General features: G+C 39.1%; 1 protein-coding gene across 3 annotated transcripts in view; it reads left to right on the top strand.

Annotated features, from left to right (window-relative positions):
- Nucleotides 1–21,974, top strand: part of ANO6 (anoctamin 6) — a 234,362-nt gene that overhangs the window by 179,260 nt on the left and 33,128 nt on the right. For all 3 annotated transcript variants that reach the window (XR_011566592.1, XM_019960746.2, XM_019960747.2), the window contains 4 exons: nt 1,367–1,472; nt 6,080–6,140; nt 14,316–14,458; nt 18,117–18,194. Coding sequence is in view for 2 of the 3 variants with exons in the window: in XM_019960746.2 (XP_019816305.2) it covers nt 1,367–1,472; nt 6,080–6,140; nt 14,316–14,458; nt 18,117–18,194 (388 nt within the window). In the remaining variant the exon portion in view is untranslated. The remainder of the gene's footprint in view (nt 1–1,366; nt 1,473–6,079; nt 6,141–14,315; nt 14,459–18,116; nt 18,195–21,974) is intronic.

Here is a 21,974-nt window from a genome sequence, read left to right as displayed (position 1 = left end):
GGTTCTTACTTTTAAAAGATTTTGAATGTATTAATATTTTTCTTTATGATTTATGCTTTTTTGTTTTTCTTTAGTAGTATTTTCCTTTACCCCAAGGTTATCTAGATACTCTTCTGTAAGTTGGTACTTTTGCAGTTTTATTTTCCACCTGGAATTTGATTTATATGTAATAGGATTTAGGGGTTCTCTTTCACCTTGTTCTGTATGGATATTCCACTGCAGCAGCCCTGTTTATTCAAACATCAGTTTTTACCTTACTGGTTTGCTGGGTCGATGGTGCCTATTATATATCAGTTTTGGTGTATGCAGAGGTCTCTTGCTGAACTCTGTTTTTCTCTTTTGCTCAGTTTTTCTTAACTTAAAGGGCTTCCCAGGTGATTGACTGGTAAAGAATCTGCTTGTCAATTCAGGAGATGTGGGTTTGATCCCTGGGTTGAGAAGATCCCCTGGAGAAGGAAATGGCAACCCACTCCAGTATTCTTGTCTGAAAAATTTCATGAACAGAAGTTGGTGGGGTATAGTCTGTAGAGTCACAAGACCTTAGCAACTAAACAACCCCAGTAGCACCTTGTTCTTTAGGAGATGTCTTGACTGTTCTGAGGCTTTGCTTTTCTATTAAATTTATAGCTCAAATAAGGGAGAAATGACATCTTCAAGTATTGATTCTTCCAAATGATGAACATGATAATTTACCTATTTATATAGGTTCTTCACTCTTTTACAACAATTTTAACATTTTCCCCATATAAATTTTGTACATTTTGAATTAGATTTTTGTTCCTGGGCTCTTCATATTTTTAAGTTGTTGAAAAACAGTTATAAAAAATTAAAATTCTTAACTGTGGCAGGTCTTTAGAGACACAATTTCTTTTTTGGGACCCTACATATACATATATATATTATATACCGATTTTGTGTCCAGCAAACTTACTAAACTCATTTATTCTCATAATTTATCTGCAAGTTTTATTGAGTTGTCCGTATAAACAATTATGTAATTTATTAGGGATAGCAGGGTTTTTTCCTTGCCATTCCCCCTGTCTTTGTTTTTTTTGTTTGTTTTTTTTTTATTAACTATGTTGGCAGTGGTATCACAACCAGTGAAAAGAAGTGGTGGTAGTGGGACATATTATCTTGTTTCTGATGTAAAGGAAATACTTTCAGCCTTTTACTGTTAAGTATAATGTCTTTTATAGGTTTTATACAGCAAGATTTTATCAGGTTAATGAAGTTCATTTCCACTCCTAGTTTTATAAGAATTTAGTTAGTTTTTTATCATGAATGGATGTTGGATCTTATCATTCTGATAAAAAGTCTTGTTCATTAAATTTTTAAAAATTAAACTTTATTTTTCTCTTTTCTTTAGCAAAGAAGTTTGTGATCCTAATATTGGCGGCCAGATCATAATGTGTCCTCAATGTGATAATGAGTGTCCATTCTGGTCACTCAATGTTACTTGCGAGTCCTCAAAGGTATTTCTTTCAAACATTTACAAGTAATGAAAGCTTTTTTTGCCTTCTAATAAATTTAGTACAACATAGTGCTTAAATTTTTTTCCTCTTGAGGAATTTAGAAAGGTAATTTTCAGCTAAGCCTTCATTTTCAAAGATAGATATAAAATACATGTGCTATTCCTTGTTTATAAATAATACATTGAAATTAAAAGCCTTATCAATAATCTCCTGAAAGGTCAGTGAAGAACTGTGGAATTGAAACTGCTTGAGTGTTTCAAGTAATCAAAGCAGATTTCTCAAACCTGGCTTATCTCATAAATACTATTTAATAGGTTTACTGTTATAAGTATTTTCCTTAATTCAAGTGAATGGAAACCTGAAATCTGTACTTGTTTTTCCACTTTGAAAGTATGCTGAAACTCTCCTTGGATTTTTAAAGACTTTGCAGATCAGATTTAGACTGTATTTATAAAAATGCATAAGAAAGGTTTTGTCTTCAAATGGTAACAGATATTCACTTTGTCTCTAAACATTCCTACCAAACACATCTGGTTCCCCTTACACATGCAGATAGATGGTCTTGAGCTATATGACTTCTTAAAATCCAGGAGGTTTAGCAAAGGCATTGAGACTGGAGGGAGCTTCCTGAAAGGCATGCCAGAAAGGCTAGACAGGAAGAAAGATGGTTGGCTTGCTTCAGAAGGTTTTCCTGATAACTTTGACCTTCATAGAGTTCTTCCCTGTCTTGATCTCTCTGTCCCCTCACTCTGCTCTGAAAGTTTAGGAATATTTCTGTGATCTCAGAATATTCTGATCTGCTCCATGTAAGTCTTACTTTAACTGAATACACAGCTAATATAGTGATGCAACTTTATAGTTCAGACTTTGCCAAGTTATACTCATACCTGTTTTATCACTTGACATACAAAACAGTGCTGTGAGGCAGGCAGAACAGGTGTTACCTCTATTTTACAGATTAGAACACTGAATCTGCAGGATTAAATAATTTGCTCAACCACCCGCCTAGTGACAGACAAGCCAGAAAATGACAACACATCTGCCTTCCTTGCTATTACCGTGTTCCTCGCTGGCTGACTGTACGACCATGCACTTCACTCTTGAATCAAACTCAGAAAAATTGCTCCACCACTTAATTAAGAGGATCTCAGGGTCTTGTCAACACATGTATTTTTATACTTTATGAGTTAAATTAGATTTCATCGCCCACTCCCCTTCAACCAACACAAGTTCTAGACTATAACTAACCATCAGAGGTTGCTCAAAGTGAAAGACTTGGAGGTAGTAAGAGAGAAGCTGCCTTCCAGTACTGTTGACTCATAAAGGGCCTTAGTGTGTATCCCCAGGTCACAGGATTTAAGGCAAGTGCGGGGGATAAGACCAGAGGCAAACTGTACTCCACAGAGTACAAATGGAAATTCCATTTTCCTTAAGAAATTTTCATACTCTCATGTTTTGGGGAAAAAAAGTGAATCATTCTCTTCCAGTTTCAAAAAAAAATCCTTTGAGTCTTTTCAGAGTGATTTACAAAGGGAGGGAAGTGTATAAAAGAATATAAATAAAAGAATGAAATGAAAAAATAAGGTAAAAAAGGAAAAAAGAGAAACACCTTTCCTGTTTGTTGGTTAATTCAATCATTTCTTCATTTATTTATAGTCATTTCTTTCCTTTTGGAAAGTGATGGAAAATTCACTAGATATATATGCCAGAATTATTAATAAATTAGAAATAGATAATCAGGATCAAGGAAATGAAGAAACAGTTATGGAAATAATCAGGATTGATACTGGTTTTGTGACTGAGCATTAAATTTCTTAGCTTTTTAGCTGGCAAGATAAAGAGGAAATATGGTTAAGTTATAACGTTTAGGTCTTTGAAATGCATTGTTACATAATTTTGATTTTGTTCCTTTGCAGGAAGAAAGCATAGCAAATTGTCACTTTTCTAGATTTCTATCATCCACTTAAAATCATCATGCCCGCATGTACAGCTCTCTCTGCCTTCCTGCTCCACATGACTAAAGCAGTGTGCTGACTCGGGGCCACTGTTAGCACAGCCAGCTTTCCCTCTCTGCCATCCTGCCAAGCAAGCTAAGCTAAGCTTCTTACCAAGAAAACTCTTTGCTTATCTTCCGCCTTACTTCCTGCTTCCATGTTGTTTCTGGGGCATGTAGAGCAGAGAGGCCAACCATCTTACACTTTCAGTTCCTTGATTCTTACCCATATGGCAAAAATGGTAACTTCCTCCGAGCCACCTAACTCTCTCTCATAGGAGTGCAAGGCACATCTTGCTTTGCAAGATGTCTTGAGCTCAGCAGCTGCGGTGAGCTTGGCCTTAGCAGTACACTTGCCTTTTCTTGCTGCTCCTTTCCCTCCCACTTCTCTGGTATTGACAGATGTGCTTTTAGTGGCTTTTTGTCAGCATAATAAGATTTTCTCTTACTTGAGTGGGAGGGTAGAGGCATCAGGGCAAATAGGGAGGTATCACATAGAGAGAGGTTTGCACTGATTCCTAGAAGAGAGGTAACACTGAACAGAATCTTTAGTACTAACATTATAACACGCAGAACTGTATTTCATAGGGCTTTTCCTCTAATAATTTTTCAATAAAGGGTAAGACATGACATTAAAAGAGAGCTTGGAAAAGATGGTTCAAGAGAGTCAAAGCTAAAAAATTTGAAATCTGTGTTCTGTGTAATCCTAGGACTAGAGTAGGTGGGGAGCACTGTTCCCCAGATTGATCACTCATTTGGTAATTCTGTCTTCCTTAAGCTGGATTTTTGAGAGGAGTAACTGAATGACAGTTTGGGACTATTCTTTCTGCTCAGGAAATATATGTGTGATTGAGGGGCATCTACATGATTTGGAAAAGGATATATAAGAAGATGGGTAGAGAAGGAAACGGCAACCCACTCCAGTATTCATGCCTGGAAAATCCCATGGACTGAGGAGCCTGGTGGGCTACAATCCATGGGGTTGCAAAGAGTCAGACAGGACTGAGCGACTTCTGTGTTTTTGAAGCTCAAAGGGATGTGGGCCACTGAAAAGGATATAAACTAGGGCAGAATTTCTTAAAGAAGTAACAGATTAGTTAGTTACAACATCAAGATAAATGGAATTGAAAGAGAGATGCTACCAAGAGAGTTGGGCAGTACTGCTTAAATAATGCTCAAGAGTTTCTGTTCTTAAATTGTTTCCTCTTGAGAGAGGGTTCAGGATGGGTTCTTAAATTTGTAAGGAATATATTAAATTAAAAAAAAAAAAAAAAAGAACTAGTGCCAACCTAATAAAGAGAAAAAAAAAAAAGAAGAAAAAAAAAAAAAAGAAGATGAGCAGCACTGGGCCCACTCCCCTCTGCCTTTTTCTGTTGCCCACTTTGGTTACGTGTTGTTACTTTGGGAATTGCACTCTTTTCACCTTGCATAGTAGCTGCCAAAGTGTGTTTTATAAACATGGGGTTCTAGAGCGCTGGCTTCCTGGGGCAGAGGAAAGGAAGAAATGCATGTTGTACAAAATCAGTACGTTCATATGTTTAATAAAATAGTCCTATTATTGGAAAAAAAAAAAAAAAAGGAAGATGGGTAGGTGGATATTATTTTACAAAAATAACCTTAACTTGTATTTTATTTAGATGGAAGTTTATTCATTTTGCATCAGTATAAGGGCAACCCAGAAAGAACTTTTAAAAAGTCAAGTTCTTTACTTAGAAGCAGCTTTGAATTTTCTTTAGCACTGAAGAGTTTGCTTTTATTTATTTTTAGCCTATAGCTTCCTTTTCTAGCATGTCTTCTTTACTTTTCATAAGCTCTTTCATAAAGTTGATATTGTGTTTGCCACTTTTTCTACTAATTTTATAGACCTTTTTAGGAGATATAAAAATGCTCACTGATGAAAAATTGGTAGCTAATTGGAAAATTTTTCAGGAATTAATAGAGGGAGACAATTAGCAAAAATTTGAAAATTAGTAAGCTAGTAAATAGAGTATGTAGTGTATTCATTCGTGATCATTGTACCCTTTGTAATGTCAGCAAAAGCACTTTTGCATCTTTATCCTGATGAAAGCTTCTGTCAGCCATGATAGAAAAGTCATCATTGGATTTGAGGAAAACAAGCTCTGGAGGAGAGCCATCTTAAAGTAAACGCCAGTTTTGTGCTTCTCTTAACAAGAAAACCAGGAATTCGGGAACTTGCCCTCTGACCAGGGTGGGATGATAAGATGCAAATCATAAATCTCAAAGTTGTTTGGAGTTCATTGTACTCTTTGGGCCATTCTGTTTCCTCAAATTCACTCTGATCGTCCATAAAAAGAGGCTGTTATTCAAAAGTATGTTAGAGGCTTTCAGCAAAATGGAATCTTAGCAGCTGTGCTTATTTCTTTATCAAGACACAGAAAGATTCCTTTGGAAAATGTAGTCTGGTAAAAGCTATGTGCTTTCAGGAGAATGAGAAATCTCGTCTGTAAGTATGTAGTAGATATGGTGATTGTCAAACTAGGCAACAGATTTAAAAGAAATTTCCAGACTGTAAGATATACAAAGCAGTGCATATTTGATGAATTTAGTAGGTGAAGAAGATAATTCATGTAAATGTCATTATTGTATTTTACAGAAATTGTGCATCTTTGACAGTTTTGGAACCCTAGTCTTTGCAGTATTTATGGGGGTGTGGGGTAAGTTATATATATATATATTTTTTTTTTTTTTTTTCAGTTTCCTTTTGCCTCTTAACTGAAATCAAACAAACAAAAACCCTAAAATCACATAAGTACTGAACTTAACATCTTTATACGGTTTTATATACAGAGACTATCAAAACAACCCACTTTCAGTCTCTTGGATTGCCCAAGCTTCAGCTCCCCTGGAACTCCACATTTATAATTCTTAGGGCCATTGTATCAATTACTGCATAAAAAAACTACCTCAAAATGTAGTGGCTTAAAACCCACATGTATTATTTCTCATGGTTCTCGTGTCAGGTGGGAAATTCGCCAAGCAGGGTTGGTGTACAGGGCTCAACCGGGCCACCTCGTCTTGGTCTGCATGGTTTCTCAACCTCCAGGAGCTGGACCAGCATTCTTCACATGACAGTTCAGGGTTCCAAAGAGAAGCAGGAAAGGAAAAGTACACACCAGGCATTTTTTAAGCCTACATTTGCATCTAGTTTGCAAATGTTCCATCAACCAAAGCATGTCATGGTCAACCCAACAACAATGTGAAGAGATGGGAGGACAGCTTAAGGGCTTAGATAATACAGGGAGGCATGGTTCACTGGCAGCTGTTGTTGTAATAGCATCCCTAGCTGTGATCCAACCTAATTTTCATGGGGTAGGGGTTCAGGAAAAGCAGCAACGTGGGGATTCCAGGTAAGCTTTCTTGTTTATATACTTCTGTATGAGTAACTAGATAATGAATACATGCTGCTACTCTTATCATAACAACATTCTGTTTAATAAATAGGACAGATGTGATCCTTAAGAATATAATTTGTATATAGAAGCTTTAACACTATATATTATTTATCTTGAAAAGCATCATTAATGTAATGAGGCAATTATCATTTTATACAGACTTTGACATGTTTAATTGATGTGAATGTTCTACCATAGGAGAAAAAAATGTTCATTTTTGAAGATAATGCATTTCCAATTTCATTGTGTGAGTCTGGGATAAAACAGTTCAGGGTGTAGCTAGGTGGGGGAGGAAACAGAACCAAGTTTCTTATTTTGGAGAAGACAGCCTGTCAACACATGCTCCTTACATACAGACACCATTGTTTATAGGTGTCCCTGGTGGTATTTCCCTTTTGCAGCGGTTGTGCCTATGAAGGGTCCCCAAATGAATCACAAAACAGGCAGGCCAATTACTTTGGACACTTTTAAGAGATATTAGTTGCCACTCCTGCATGAAGTAAACTGTAAGATAGCCAAATGTACCTAATAAGTCACATTGTCATTCAGACATTTAGCATGTTTTGGCTGGAGACCAAACAGTAGCTAATATTTGCCACACGGAAGAATAAAGATCAAGTTCATATATTAAGATTCTCTGTCTCCTTCACTGTGAAATACACCTTTCATTTTTTTTATCCTTGTAAGAGGGTGAGTGCTGAACATGTGGGCAGAGGCAGTTTTAACTAAACTGCCCAAACCTCAGTCTCAACACTAATTCATAATCTATAAAATTCAAACACATCTATTGAACTCCGTATATTAATAGAGCTGATAGCCCTAATTAAAAGAGACTTCTTAAATGAAGCAAAAATTACTTTGACACAAAAGAAAAGCTTCAAATTTCCTAACCAGCTCTGCTTTCTGTGATCATTAAACTACACCATGTTTATAGAAGCAACAGGCATATTGAGCTGCTGATTTTATTTCATCAGATTTTAGAATGCAGAAAACATTTCAGCCCTGCTCACGGCACCATATGTGTATCTTTAAGGATATGTGTGTGTATGATGAAGTTTTTATTTTAAATGCCTTATTGCTTTTCTTGTTACCTCTGCCTGATGAGAACTACTGCTGGGAACCTCATTACAGAAAGCCTGCAATTGCAAAACTGAAGTTTTCATATCCCCATCATCATACTCCTGTACCATCTCTTGTGCCCAGATGTATGTTGCAGAGTATTTTTCTTCTCCCTGGAAACTATAAAAGTTGAAAGGAGAAAACCTTGTATAATAAATTTTGCATAAATCATGTACTTCTTTGAAAAATATCCCCCCTTTTAGGCCAAGCCAGTCCATCTGCTCCTACTGACTCCTAGAGTGCTAAACACCAACTACTCCCGGTGGAAGTAGAGCTTCTGAAAGCCTTTTCCCCTCCCCATTCCTTGTCGTTTCTTACCTACTTCTCTTTGATGCTCCCCACCAGCCTCTTGGCTGGCGGCATGACTGCCATTTTTAATTTTCACCTTTGAGTTCTAGGGTGGGCCTAGTGATTCCTAGAAAAACTCAGACACCTAGCTCATAAGAAGGGGGATTTCAGGAAGCCGTCACCCTGACTAGCTTCACTTGGAGATCAGAAAGTGACTATTACAACTGTTCGTTTCAGGTCTCTGCTTCTGTGGCAGCATCCACACTAGCAAAATGATGCAACTCCTGTGACCACCTCTGTCTCCATCCAGCTGCATTTTTGATGTTGGTGACACACAGGTGCATCTGATGGGCATTTTAAAAACCACATCTGGAATCCTAGCTGCAGGAGAGTCTGAGAGATGTATTTTTTTTTAGAATTACAGTTTTTAAAATTTATTCAAATATAGTTGACTTACAACATTGTGTTAATTTCTGCTGTACAGCACAGTTATTCAATTATACATATACAGGAATTCTTCATATTTTTTCCATTATGGTTTATCACAGTATATTGAATATAGTTCCCTGTACAATACAGTATGACCTTGTTATTTATCCCGAGAAATGTATCTTCAGCTTTGTAGTCTTTCAGTTAGGAAGTAGGAATCTAGGCTAAGCAAACTCATCTGCCTTTGTGAGTGATTACAGAAGTCTGAATAGTTTCAAGACCCAATAAAACCTGCCAGGCCTTTAGCAGCAAACTGTTAAAGCAACCAGAACGATCCCAGCTACAGAGTGGGCCTTGTCTTTAGACATTGCTGGATACAACCACCTACACTGTGTATTGGAATCTTCCATCAGATGGATATTTTCTTTAGCTGTATAATATCCTTACATGTCATAGACCCTGCTGAGTTCTCAGCTCTATGACATGAGGAACTAAGAAACTCCCACCCATTCCTGCAGCCCTCCAAGGTTCCGAGGATTTGCTGCCCACTCACTATTTTTCCGGAGAAGGCAATGGCACCCCACTCCAGTACTCTTGCCTGGAAAATCCCATGGACGGAAGAGCCTGGTAGGCTGCAGTCCATGGGGTCGCTAGGAGTTGGACATGACTGAGCGACTTCACTTTCATTTTTCATTTTCATGCCTTGGAGAAGGAAATGGCAACCCACTCCAGTATTCTTGCCTGGAGAATCCCAGGGATGGGGGAGCCTGGTGGGCTGCCATCTATGGGGTCACACGGACGACTGAAGCGACTTAGCAGCAGCAGCAGCAGCATTATTTTTCATCAGGCCATTTCAGGCTTGCACAGAAGTCCTACCACTTTCCACTCAGAATACATCAACTTCAGGATTTGGTAAAAAGAATCCATTTTATGTTCAAGTTCAGGGAGGAAGGGGAAGGGTATTCACTGTCCTTTCCTTATAGCAACTGATTAAATTTCTTCTCCTGCTTTTTGTGAGAAGAGAAGTTTTCATAACTCATCTCCTGCTAATACTGTCACTAGATTGTTACTGAGCAAATGAGTGGCTGTTACGCTCCCATTCTAAAGATGAGGAAAATGACACTCAGGCAGATGCAGCAAATTACTAGAGGCCCCAAAGACAAAAAGTGACAATCACAGAATCAGAGCTCTGTAGGTACTTTGGTTGTCATCAGCCCTTAAATCAGTGACAAAATGCAGGGAATAGTAATAAAGTTGTAACAGACTTTTAAAAGGATATGGAAGTATTTATTTGATATAATTGCACTATCTTATCTGGGGATCTGAGAAATGGGCTAGAAAATAATGGTTCTACAACCTTGGTCCTACCTCACCTATGCAGGTATGAACCCTTCTTTCTGGATCAGGAGTAAGGAAGCCCAGCCTCACGAGATCAGTCCTGTTCATTTTATCCACCTGCTTGTGGGTGCCAAAATACAGTAGGGTTTTCGTGTCCTGCATTGCAGATTTTTTTCAAATAGTTATGCTTGAAGATATAAATTCGTGAAAGTAAGCTGCTCTTTCAAATGAAGTGAAAAGTAATTTTCTTTACTTAGAAGAAGAAAATAAGAATTTTCTTCATTGAAAATCAATAAAAATTTCAAAAATAGCTGTATTTCTCATATTTCAATTAAAGTGACAAAATTTAGAGAGATTCCATAAACACAGAGAAAGTATCCAAAGTGGCTTTTGAGAGCTTTTTCCAGGCCAGCCTTATAAAGTGGCTATTAAAGGAAAGATACCATCTTCTCACCCACCCACAGTCCCTTTCTTGAGGTTGGAAAGGGCCAGCATGTCCCCTGGTGAGTGGTCCTGGGTCATGTGAACCATGGGACAGGATGGTACATGTGATATTTTCTGTCTCTCTCTCCTGAATAACTCCCAGCACTCAAAGGGCCAGAGCCACCACAACCTCACCCATCAACAATTGGATCCTCCTCTCAGCTGCTCCAGACCCTCAAGATGGGCAGAGCAGAGAGTGGTAGACAGTGGTCGGTCAGGCATAGCAGGGAGTGGCTGGAGCGAGCTTGGCTCCCCAAGTAGACGATTACATCCTTCAGCTGTCCCAGGCAGTGGCCATCCTCCAGTTTTTGGAATGACTTCCCACAGTACATTCATTTAGCTAATAGTTACCCAGTGCCTGCTGTTTGCTAGTGTTTCAGCCATGGGCTAACCAAATCCCTGCCCTCATGGACATCATAAATGATAAATGCAGGAGCAAACAAAGGTCAGGATGTGTGAGTGCTATCCATTGTGACGTGCACAAGTGGAGATCAGCGTAGGGAATAAAGTGTGTGCCTTTTTTGCAGAGTGTACACTCACTCTGGACTGATTTCATAGCTGCAGAGGGGAAGACAGAGTGGAAAGAACTTCATGGGTGGAAGGTGTAATGCAATGTTGGCAATAGGATTCTCAAATTAAAAAGTAGGGGTCTTCTGTTAGATAAGGTGTGTGGTCGTATGAGCCCAGGGGTCTTTAGTAAGTGGGTGCTGGTTCTGCTTCATGTGCAGCCCGAGGAGAGTTGGCTCATTCCCCAAAGCTGGGGTCTCTTTTTGGAGTATCTGCATGTGAGGCGAGCATGGGTCAGATGGGGAGCAGGGCCAGTCAGTCACAGCTTAGTCCACAGTTAGCTGGTGCCCTCAAGGCTTTCATCCCATGGATACTTCATTCCCCCCGGATGGGGGAAAAGTGCGAATGGCTGGGCAGGTTCTCAGTGGTGGAGGCATCGCTCTCTGTACGGAACACTCACCACTGTGGATCCCTTGCCCTGACCCAGATGAGGCTGTAGAGTAGCTGAGCTGTGGTACCATGCTTCCGTTTCAGCAAAATGGTTTGTTTTTGAAGGTTCTGGTCAAGGAGTCACAAAGTGCTGTCTTACCCATAAATGAGGAATAAACTCCTTCATTCTGGGAAGGGCATGTAGAAGGAGAAGGGCCTGTCCTGAAAGCAGGAGCCACTCTGGGGACTGGTTGAAATCTTTCTAGCTTCCCAACCACATGGATGATTAGTGGCCTCCCTCACTAACTTTGTGCTCTTTGCCTCCATTGACAGCAGCATCTGTGGGAAAAAGCCAGGCTGCCACCCATATATGCTTGTGAACATGAGGTGATCACAGCAGTGGCATCATGAGGGTTAGTGTACCCACAAAGGCAGTGTTGGGACAGAGGGCAGTTACTAGCTCTATGTCCTGGAGGAGGAGAATCAGACACTGGGCAGGCAAGCAGTGATGACATCTCAGCAGAGTGGGTGCTGGAACAGAGCCAGCAGGAGGCGGGATATGGAGCAGTTAGGCTCATTTGTAAGAAGGGCTTGGGCTCTGAAGCCAAGCATACCTTGGTTCGATACCTGACTCCTTATCTCAGGCAAGTATTTGAAGTTTTCTGTGCCTCTGTTTCCTGATGTCCAAAATGGGGGTGGTAATAGCAGTTACCTCAGAGGGTCATGAGGGTCTTTATAAATGTTATGTCATTTAGCTCAGGACAGCCTGTAAGCTCCTTCCTATTTCCCCCATTTTCCATAGAGGGAAGCAGTAGCTCAGGCTGTGGAAACATTGTAACCGGTAGTCAAACATCTAGTGATTGTCACAACCAGAATTCAGACTTGATTCCAATGTCCAGATTATCTCTACTCTCACTCACTGTTGTTGGAACATCAGTGAAGTCAGAACAAACACTGCCAGGAGGTGGGTGTTTTGAGCATTTCCGCTGTCCTTGCCATCGGGAAGCATTGCGTTCACCTTCCTCATGGCGCATCCCGAGGTTTCCCCCGCATGTCCAACTGCCCATGGCAGGGTCTGCAGGATTTCAAGACAGCCTCTGTTTGCCCTCTACCCAAAGGCTCCCTGTTGTCTGCAGGTTGATTCTTAACCCTGACTGCCCCGTCGAGCTTTCCAAAGACCAAAAACAATGCCAGACCGATAAAATCAGAACCTTGAGGGTGGTGCCCAGGTTCAAAACATTTTAAGAGCTCTCAGTGCTTCTCCTGCAGCCAGGGTGAGAACTGCCCCTCCATAGTCCATGCAGAGCTCATCCACTCTTACCCCAGTTACCGCTGGAAACAGGACAAATTCTCTGCTCAGTCTGGGTCTTTCTCCCGAGTTCTAGACTTTTATCTGCCTACCAGACATCTCTCCTGGGGCCCACAGGCAGCTGATCAGAACCAAATCAGTTGTCTTCTCTCAGACTTGCTCCTTTTCCTGCCCTTATTTCAGGGAGTGACACTAGAATTCAGGACACTGCCAAAGCCAGAAACCTGGCAAGCATCCTTGATCGTCCCCTTTCATCACACCTGCATCCAATCTGTCTACCTGCTAAGATGCCATCTTCTCTCACCTCCTAGCTGAAGCATCCTGGACCGGCCCTTGGGTCTAGCTGCCTCTACTCCTTCTTGACCGCCTTTGATGTCTCCTCCATCTTTAAGGCACACAGAGTCCTTTGTGATATTCCCCTGCCATCTGTCCACCTGGCGGCCCCACCCATCTCACCACACTCTGGGCTCAGTTCTGGACTATTTGAACTTCCTGGAAAGTAGTGCTCCTGTGTCTCTTTAGCATCTTGCCTTTGCACACACAGCTCCCTGGGGGAAATGGCCTTGACATTCTACCTTCACCTGATCAGCTCTGTGGCATCTCAGAACTCACCCCAGAGGCCCTCTTCTCCGGGACAACCTTGCTATTGATACATTGTGACTCTGTGCCCAGACCACCCAGCACTTAACTAGATCACAACCCTCTTAAAAGTCCGCTGTAAGTAGCACTTCACTGTCATTCCTATACACTTAGAAGCTCCTTGAAGCAGACACCGTATCTTTTTTCCTCTTTATTCTCAGTACTCAGTAGAGACTCAGAAATATTTGTGGGTGTAACTGGTTATTGCAGGATTTCTGTGTAGAAAAGGCTAATGGGTAACAGTCTGATTGGAAGAAGTGCCTAGGGGATTTACCCTGAAACCATATTTTCAATGAACACTTAGTATTGTTTCTGTCTAGTATTTGAAGTGGCTAGTCTTGAAAAATAATAAAGATTTCTAAAAATTGTTTTACTCATACTTTATACAAATTGAAAAATATATTTCCATATTTAAGAACATTATTTTAATTGGGGTGACTTGGGCGGTAGAAAATAAAGATTTGGGGACCACTAAAGTATTCTCATCCCCCAGGCCCTTTGGAGGGAATGAGGGAGAGGAATGCAAGGAGAAGCAGACTAAAAGATGGACCATGGACTGCTTTGAATTATTATAGTTGCCTTTGTTTTTTTATTGGCAGTAATGTGCTAGTAGCAGATGCTTTAGTGGTAGACACGATCACATTCCTTCTGACCATCACACTACTACCCTCCCCATGATATAGCCTGGTTTCACAAGTTGGATAAATTATCAACATTTTCCTTAAAAAACAAACGTTAGCTCACTTTTCTCTTTTAAGTATTAGTGTCATCTATAATTAAAATCGGATTTTATTGACCATGTACAAAAGTGTTGTAATTACTATTATTCAGTACAGATTTCTGAAGCATCACTGATCCTTGAAGAGCCACATGATGCTTTTCTTTCTCTTTGTTAGTAACCTTGTTTTTGGAGTTTTGGAAGCGGCGCCAGGCAGAACTTGAGTACGAATGGGACACTGTTGAGTTGCAGCAGGAAGAGCAAGCCCGACCAGAATACGAGGCACGGTGCACTCACGTGGTGATCAATGAGATCACTCAGGTAAGTAGGATGTCGTCTGCGTGCAGTTCAATCTATATATTGCTGGGGTTCTCAAACTTGGTTGCACACTGGAATCACCGAGGAGCTTATAAAATGTTGATGCCCAGCTTCTGTCTATGTACACTCATGATGCATTCTGGCACAAAATTTTTTTTAAAGCTTCTTTGGTGATTTTTAATGTACAACCAAAGTGAAGGAGCACTGTTCAGAATAGTGGACACAGGAGACAACTGTGGTCCTTTCTTTCTTAATAACAGTAAAATGAAAAATACATAAACTCTGAAAGAAATGTATAAAAGATGTATTGATTTGTATCTTTCCATACCAGTAAAAAAAAAAGACACATTGCTTTTCATAGTTGATTCTCAATTTTCACATGTACCTTCATTATTACAGCCCTCTCTCTCTCTCTCTCTCTTTTTTTTTTTGAGCCTTTATTGAATTTGATACAATATTGCTTCTGTTTCATGTTTTCGTTTTTTAGCCACAAGACATGTAGGATCTTTGCTCCTTGACCAGGGATTGAACCCACACAGCCTGTATTGGAAGGCAAAGTCTTAACCACTGGACTGCCAGGGAAGTCCCTACAGCTCACTTTTCATCAGACTAGCTGTCTTGCACTAAGCCTCAGCCACTGCTCCCCCTTCCGGTTGGAATGTGCACAGAACAGAGTGACTGTTATCCTAAAACCGGAGAGTGGATGAAAAGGGGAAACATTTGTTGAGATCCCACTATATTCAGGCCCCATATTAGGCATTTTGTATAACTAGAAAGGTAAACATGCTGCTTTTACGGTTGCTGCAGAATTTAAAAATAAGACTCTCTATCTCTTTGTATAAACATTTCAAAGTCAGTGAAAGATGATTTTTTAAAATCATCTGCATTATTGCTTCTTTCCATCAACATAGAAAATTTAGAGCCGATTGTATTTGCAGTCATCAGTATAAGGACAGTAGGTTTTGAATACGAATAACTCTTGGAAAGAAAATGCTTTTTACCAAGAGCATCTGAAAATGGCTCCAGCTATAGACTTATAAATTGAATCACAGATTTACAGAATGTTGGCACTAAAAGGGTCTGGAGAGAGCAGTTCAACCCCCTCATTTTATAAATGGGAAAAAAGTGAGGTTCAGTTACCCAACAGAAGGTGACAGTTGTCTTTTATAATGTAACAGGCTTCAAATAATTTCCATTATGAATAGTTCTCTTGTTTACAATGAAAGACAGGGGTCAAAGCATGTGTTTGTGGAAGATTGTACATTCAGAAAAGAAGGCTGAAACTTAGACAAAATAAGATGTGCATAATGTTTTTGAGTACTGAAAAACAAACGGCTATGTTATTGGCAACGTATGAAAAATACTGAGGAAAAGATATTTTAGAAATTTAAACCTACCCATTTTAAATTTAAAATTGCCAGCTAATAAGTTAAATTTCCATTGTAGCATTGCTTGGTAAAAAATTAAAGATGAAGGTTCATTTTTTCCCTTCTTATTCCTCACTTTGCTTTTATTGCAAACACACCCTCCTTTGTATAGAGAGGCCAGCAGTGTTATGGTGAGGCCCTGGGGATAAAACGTATGGAATTCATATCCTAACACAACAACTTACTAGCTGAGTGATATTGGAAATTTGTTAACTTCTCTGTGCCATAGTTTAGCCAGCTGTAAAACAGAAATACAAGAGTTGTTTCCTCATATGATTGTGGTAAGCTGATGAAGTTAAGGAATAGAACCTACTTGGAATAACACCTGGAACAAAGGAAATGCCATGTATATGTTTACAGCTATGATCACATGGTTGATTGGGTCTCTAAAAACAATCTCAGTATATTCATATAAACGATAAAATAGAAATGCTAAAAACTCAAGAGTTACACTGTATTAATACAAAAGTTCAGTCAGGAAACTTACAATGGATACCTGGTACTTGCAGATATCTGCGAAACTTTCTGTCCTGCACAGGCTCTTTGCTATCACTGCAGTCACTTCTGAAATCTGAGACAAGCTCAGGAATAGCGTTGTCAGACACCCAGACTGTTGAGCTCAAATCATAGCAGTTAAACAGTATGTTATTCATACTTGCCTTTTCAGAAACTGTTACTAAAATAAACACTGCACTGGTTTTGTTGTGTGTATGTTTGAAATTGTTAACCAAAAAAAAAAAAAACATGCAATTTTGAATAAGGAGGCTGAGTTTGAAAACTAATTTTTTAAAAAAATTAAGCCTAGGCTTTTGAGACCATGTGTTTTTTAAGAGCACCCAAGAATGCATTTTTCCTGGAAGTCAAATGTTAATTTTGTATCATTGCTGTTTATAGGGGCTGGGATAAGTTAATGATTTTATCTTTATTTTTTATTTTTTTTAATTTATTTATTTTAATTGGAAGCTAATTACTTTACAATATTGTATTGGTTTTGCCATACATCAATATGAATCCGCCACGGGTGTACACGTGTTCCCCATCCTGAACCCTCCTCCTTCCTCCCTCCCCATACCATCCCTCTGGGTCATCCCAGTGCACCAGCCCCAAGCATCCTGTATCATGCATCGAACCTGGACTGGCGATTCGTTTCATATATGATATTATACATGTTTCAATGCCATTCTCCCAAATCATCCCACCCTCTCCCTCTCCCACAGAGTCCAAAAGACTGTGCTATACATCTGTGTCTCTTTTGCTGTCTCGCATACAGGGTTATCGTTACCATCTTGCATTAGTATACTGTATTGGTGTTTTTCTTTCTGGCTTACTTCACTCTGTATAATCGGCTCCAGTTTCATCCACCTCATTAGAACTGATTCAAATGTATTCTTTTGAATGGCTGAGTAATACTGCATTGTGTATATGTACCACAGCTTTCTTATCCATTCATCTGCTGATGGACATCTAGGTTGCTTCCATGTCCTGGCTATTATAAACAGTGCTGCGATGAACATTGGAGTACACGTGTCTCTTTCAATTCTGGTTTCCTCGGTGTGTATGCCCAGCAGTGGGATTGCTGGATCATAAGGCAGTTCTATTTCCACTTTTTTAAGGATTCTCCACACTCACTGTGTGTGTGTATATGTTTATATGTGTATGTATGTGTGTTTATCAACTTTAAATGTACAATATGATAAATTTTGAAACGTGTACATATACAGGAAGGTAACCACCACCACAAACATAAACATAGAGCAATTCTTTTATGCCAAGTGTCCCCTTGTATATTAATAATTTTGGATTCTAGATCCTCCCTGAAATCCTCACTTTGACAAGCACTGATCATTTTTTCCTATAGCCATAGGAAAAAGTGATTTTTCCTATAGTCTTGTTTTTTGTGGAATTTTTATATAAATGAAAATGACTAGGATATAGTCTTCTGTGTCTAGTTTCTTTTAATTATCACAATCCTTGTGAGATTCACCCAAACTGCTTGGTGTATTCTTAGTTCTCCTTTTACTAAGTAACTTATCATTACATACATATACTACAATTTGTTTATCCTTTGAATAGATTGATGATGGGCAATTGGGATTCTTCTAGTTTGTGTTATTAAGAATAAATTTCTGTGAACATTTACATACAAAAAATTAAACCTAGGATACAGAAAACCAATTAGGAGAAAAATTATTTTGTTGAAATCCTTGATTGACTTTTTTTTCTTTTTTAATTAGGAAGAAGAGCGTGTTCCCTTTACCACATGGGGAAAGTGTATACGTGTAACCCTCTGTGCCAGTGCTGTCTTTTTCTGGGTAAGAGTCTGCAACGGGTGTTTTTCAGTATCTAATTTTAAATGTTGAGAAAACTGAAAAGTCGAGCTGGAAACTGTGCAGTCTCATAAAAAAGATTGATTCCAGAGAACAATTAAGCCACCACATGGAGTGGCTCTCAAGGTTTCACAGTAACTCCCACTACGCATGGCTCTTCCAGCTTTTTTTTTACCTCTATTCTTTAAGTCAGATCCATGGTTCAGGTTTTCCAGTTTCTAATATAAAGACCAGATGGGAGGCATCAAGTATTCTAAAATTTTCCAAGAGTAGCCTTAATATAAAGATAATAGGAACTATCAAAAATAAAACTTCTAAAAGACATGAAATCTTAAATGATTCTAGATAAAAAGACAGTGCTTCTAAAATATCAGAACTTAAAGTAATTTTGTGTTTATTATTAATAAAATCATATTGTTGCTGTTCAGTCACTAAGTTGTGTCTGACTCTTTGTGACCCTATGGACTGCACCACACCAGGCTTCCCTGTCCTTCACTATCTCCCAGAGTTGCTCAAACTCCTGTCCATTGAGTCAATGATGCCATCCAACCATCTCATCCTCTGTCACCCTCTTCTCCTACCCTCAGTCTTTCTCAGTATTAGGATCTTTGCCAATGAGTCAACTCTTCCCATCAGGTGGCCAAAGTATTGGAGATTCTGCTTCAACATCAGTCCTTCCAACGAATATTCAGGGTTGATTTCCTTCAGGATTGACTGGTTTGATCTCCTTGAAGTCCAAGGGACTCTCAAGAGTCTTCTCCAGCACCACAGTTTGAAAGCATCAGTTTTATGGCCTTCTTTATGGTCCACCTCTCACATTCATACATGACTACTGGAGAAACCATATCTGTAACTATATGGACCTTTGTTGGCAGTGTGATGTCTCTGCTTTTTAAATATGCTGTCTAGGTTTATCATAGCTTTTATTCCAAGGAGTGAGTATCTTTTAATTTCATGGCTGCAGTCACTGTCTGCAGTGATTTTGGAGCCCCCAAAATTAAATCTGTCACAGTTTCCACATTTCCCCATCTATTTGCCACGGAGTGATGGGACCAGATGCCATGATCTCAGTTTTATGAATGTTGAGTTTTAAGCTAGCTTTTTCACTCTCCTCTTTCACCTTCATCAAGAGGCTCTTTAGTTCTTTGCTTTCTGCCATCAGAGGGGTATCAGCTGCATATCTGAGGTTGTTGCTGTTTCTCCTGGCAGTCTTGATTCCAGCTTGTGATTCATCCAGCCCAGCGTTTTACGTGATGTACTCTGCATATAAGTTAAATAAGTAGAAGGACAATATATAGCCTTGACGTACTCCTTTCCCAATTTTGAATCATTCTGTTGTTTCATGTCCAGATCTAACTATTGCTTCTTGACCTGGAAGTAGGTTTCTCAGGAGACAGGTAAGGTGGTGTGGTATTCTCATCTCTTTAAGAATTTTCCACAGTTTATTGTGATCCACATAGTCAAAGGCTTTAGCCTACTCAGTTAAGCAAAAGTAGATGTTTTTGTGGAATTCTCTTGACTTTTTCTATGATCCAGTGGATGCTGGCAATTTGTTCTCTGGTTCCTATTACTTTTCTAAATTCAGCTTGTACATCTGGAAGTTCTTGGTTCACTTATTGCTAAAGCCTAGCTTGAAGGATTTTGAGCATTTCCTTGCTAACATGTGAAATTGGTGCAATTGTGCAATAGTTTGAACATTCTTTGGCATTGCCTTTCTTTGGGATTGGAATGAAAACTGACCTTTTCCAGTCCTGTGGCCACTGCTGAGTTTTCCAAATTTTCTGGCATATTGAGTGCAGTACTTTCACAGCATCATCTTTTAGGATTTTAAATAGCTCAGCTGGAATTCCATCACCTCCACTAGCTTTGTTTGTAGTGATGCTTCCTAAGGCCCACTTGACTTCACATTCCAGGATGTCTGGCTCTAGGTGAGTGACCACACCGTCATGGTTATCCAGGTCATTGAGACCTTTTTTGCACAGTTCATCTGTGTATTCTTGCTACCTCTTCGCAGTCTCTTCTGCTTCTGTTAGGTCCTTGCTGTTTCTGTCCATCTTTTGGGGGCTTATTATTAATAAAATCATATTAGTAACATAATGAGTTTTATTAGCTCAAGAGACTTACCTGCTGGCTCAGCAGTAAAGAATCTGCCTGCAATTCAGAAGGCACAGGAGACACAGGTTCAATCCCTGGGTGGGGAAGACTCCCTGGAGAAGAATATGGCAACCCATTCCAGTATTCTTGCCTGGAAAATTCCATGAACAGAAGAGCCTGGCAAGCTACCATCCATGGGGTCACAAAGAATCAGACACAACTGAGCATATGGTACAACATTAGCTTAAGGATAACCAGGTTAGAGAATAGGACATGAAGCCCAGATATGAGCTCAATAATAATTTAACATATGAAAAGGAAGGCATTACAAATCAGGGAGATCAGTAAAGATTATTCAGTAAGTGGCAATGAAACAATTGTTAGCTATTTGGGAAAAAAAGAAAGGAAAGATTGAAATCATACTCTAAACCACATTCTGTGATAAATTCCAGAAAAGAAACATTAAAAAGGTAACATCATAAAAAATTAGAAGTAAATATTGATATCAGTTCAGTTCAGTCGCTCAGTCATTATATACAATTTCTAGATGTGGAAGAAGTTTCAGAGGAAAGTATTTCCCAGTTTCTATGCATCAAAAGCATCCTAAATTTAAACAGAACATCCAGAGGAAATATTTGTCAACAAATAGGACAAAGGGCTAGTTCCTTCAATACATAAAGACTTCAGAGCACTTCTAAGATAACACCAAAAATCTCGGGAGTTAAGAATGCAGAGGAGATGAATATGCATTCAGAAAGGAAAAAGATACAATGGCAGATGTCAAGCCTCAGTGGTAATTCAATCAACGCACATGAAAATGAAATACAGTTTTTCACCTCTCAGATGATAAGACTCTAAGGATGAAGTGCCAAGTGAGCATCTACTCTCATACCTAGACTACTGGATTTATACACTGCTCTAGCCTTCTTAGGAAGCAGTTTGGCAGTACATATCAAAAGTCAAAAATATTCTTATGCTTTAATCTACTAATTCAGCTTTTAAAAACTTTTAATCAGGAAGTATTTCAAAATGATAAAAATCAGCATGGATTTACTCAGACATTTTTATATATATTTCATGTACATATATAAATATTATATATACATATATAAAATCTCTGCCAAAAATGTCCTCCTTCCACCTTTCATACAGTAGAATATTGGACAGCCATGAAAAAGTATGTCCACAAAAATACTTTATGACCTTTAAAAATGTTAAGATTATGATGGGCTTAGGAACAAAGTTAATATGTAAAATAACTTTTAGATGCAAAGAGTACATAGTTCTGAAGGAATTAGGCCTACATATAGATGCATTCTTTCCTATTTTTATCTTTTATTCATTTTGATATTTGGAGTCTTTCAATTGTAGGTGACAGAAGATCAGTCTCCGGTTGGTTTAAACAATAATCAAAAAATGGGAATGGGTGAGATTTCTTGGTTCTTATAACTGAAAAATCTCATGTCTGAGGTGTGACTTCAGTCAAGGGTATTGTAGCCCAGATGATGTCAAGGCTGGTTGTGTTCTGACTTCAGTCTGTGTCCAGTGGCGTCCCAGTATAGTGCTTCTAGGCATCCCTCAAGGGCACACGATGGCTGCAGTCTTCCAGATCTCACGTCACATCCAAGCCAAAAAAGGTCTACTTAACAGTTTCCCATGTTGACAGAGGAA

This window comes from Bos indicus, chromosome 5 (assembly GCF_029378745.1).
Source record: "Bos indicus isolate NIAB-ARS_2022 breed Sahiwal x Tharparkar chromosome 5, NIAB-ARS_B.indTharparkar_mat_pri_1.0, whole genome shotgun sequence".
NCBI classification, from domain to species: Eukaryota; Metazoa; Chordata; class Mammalia; order Artiodactyla; family Bovidae; genus Bos; species Bos indicus.
Note: the sequence above shows the minus strand (reverse complement) of the source record. Positions and strands in the feature narration are given on the sequence as shown.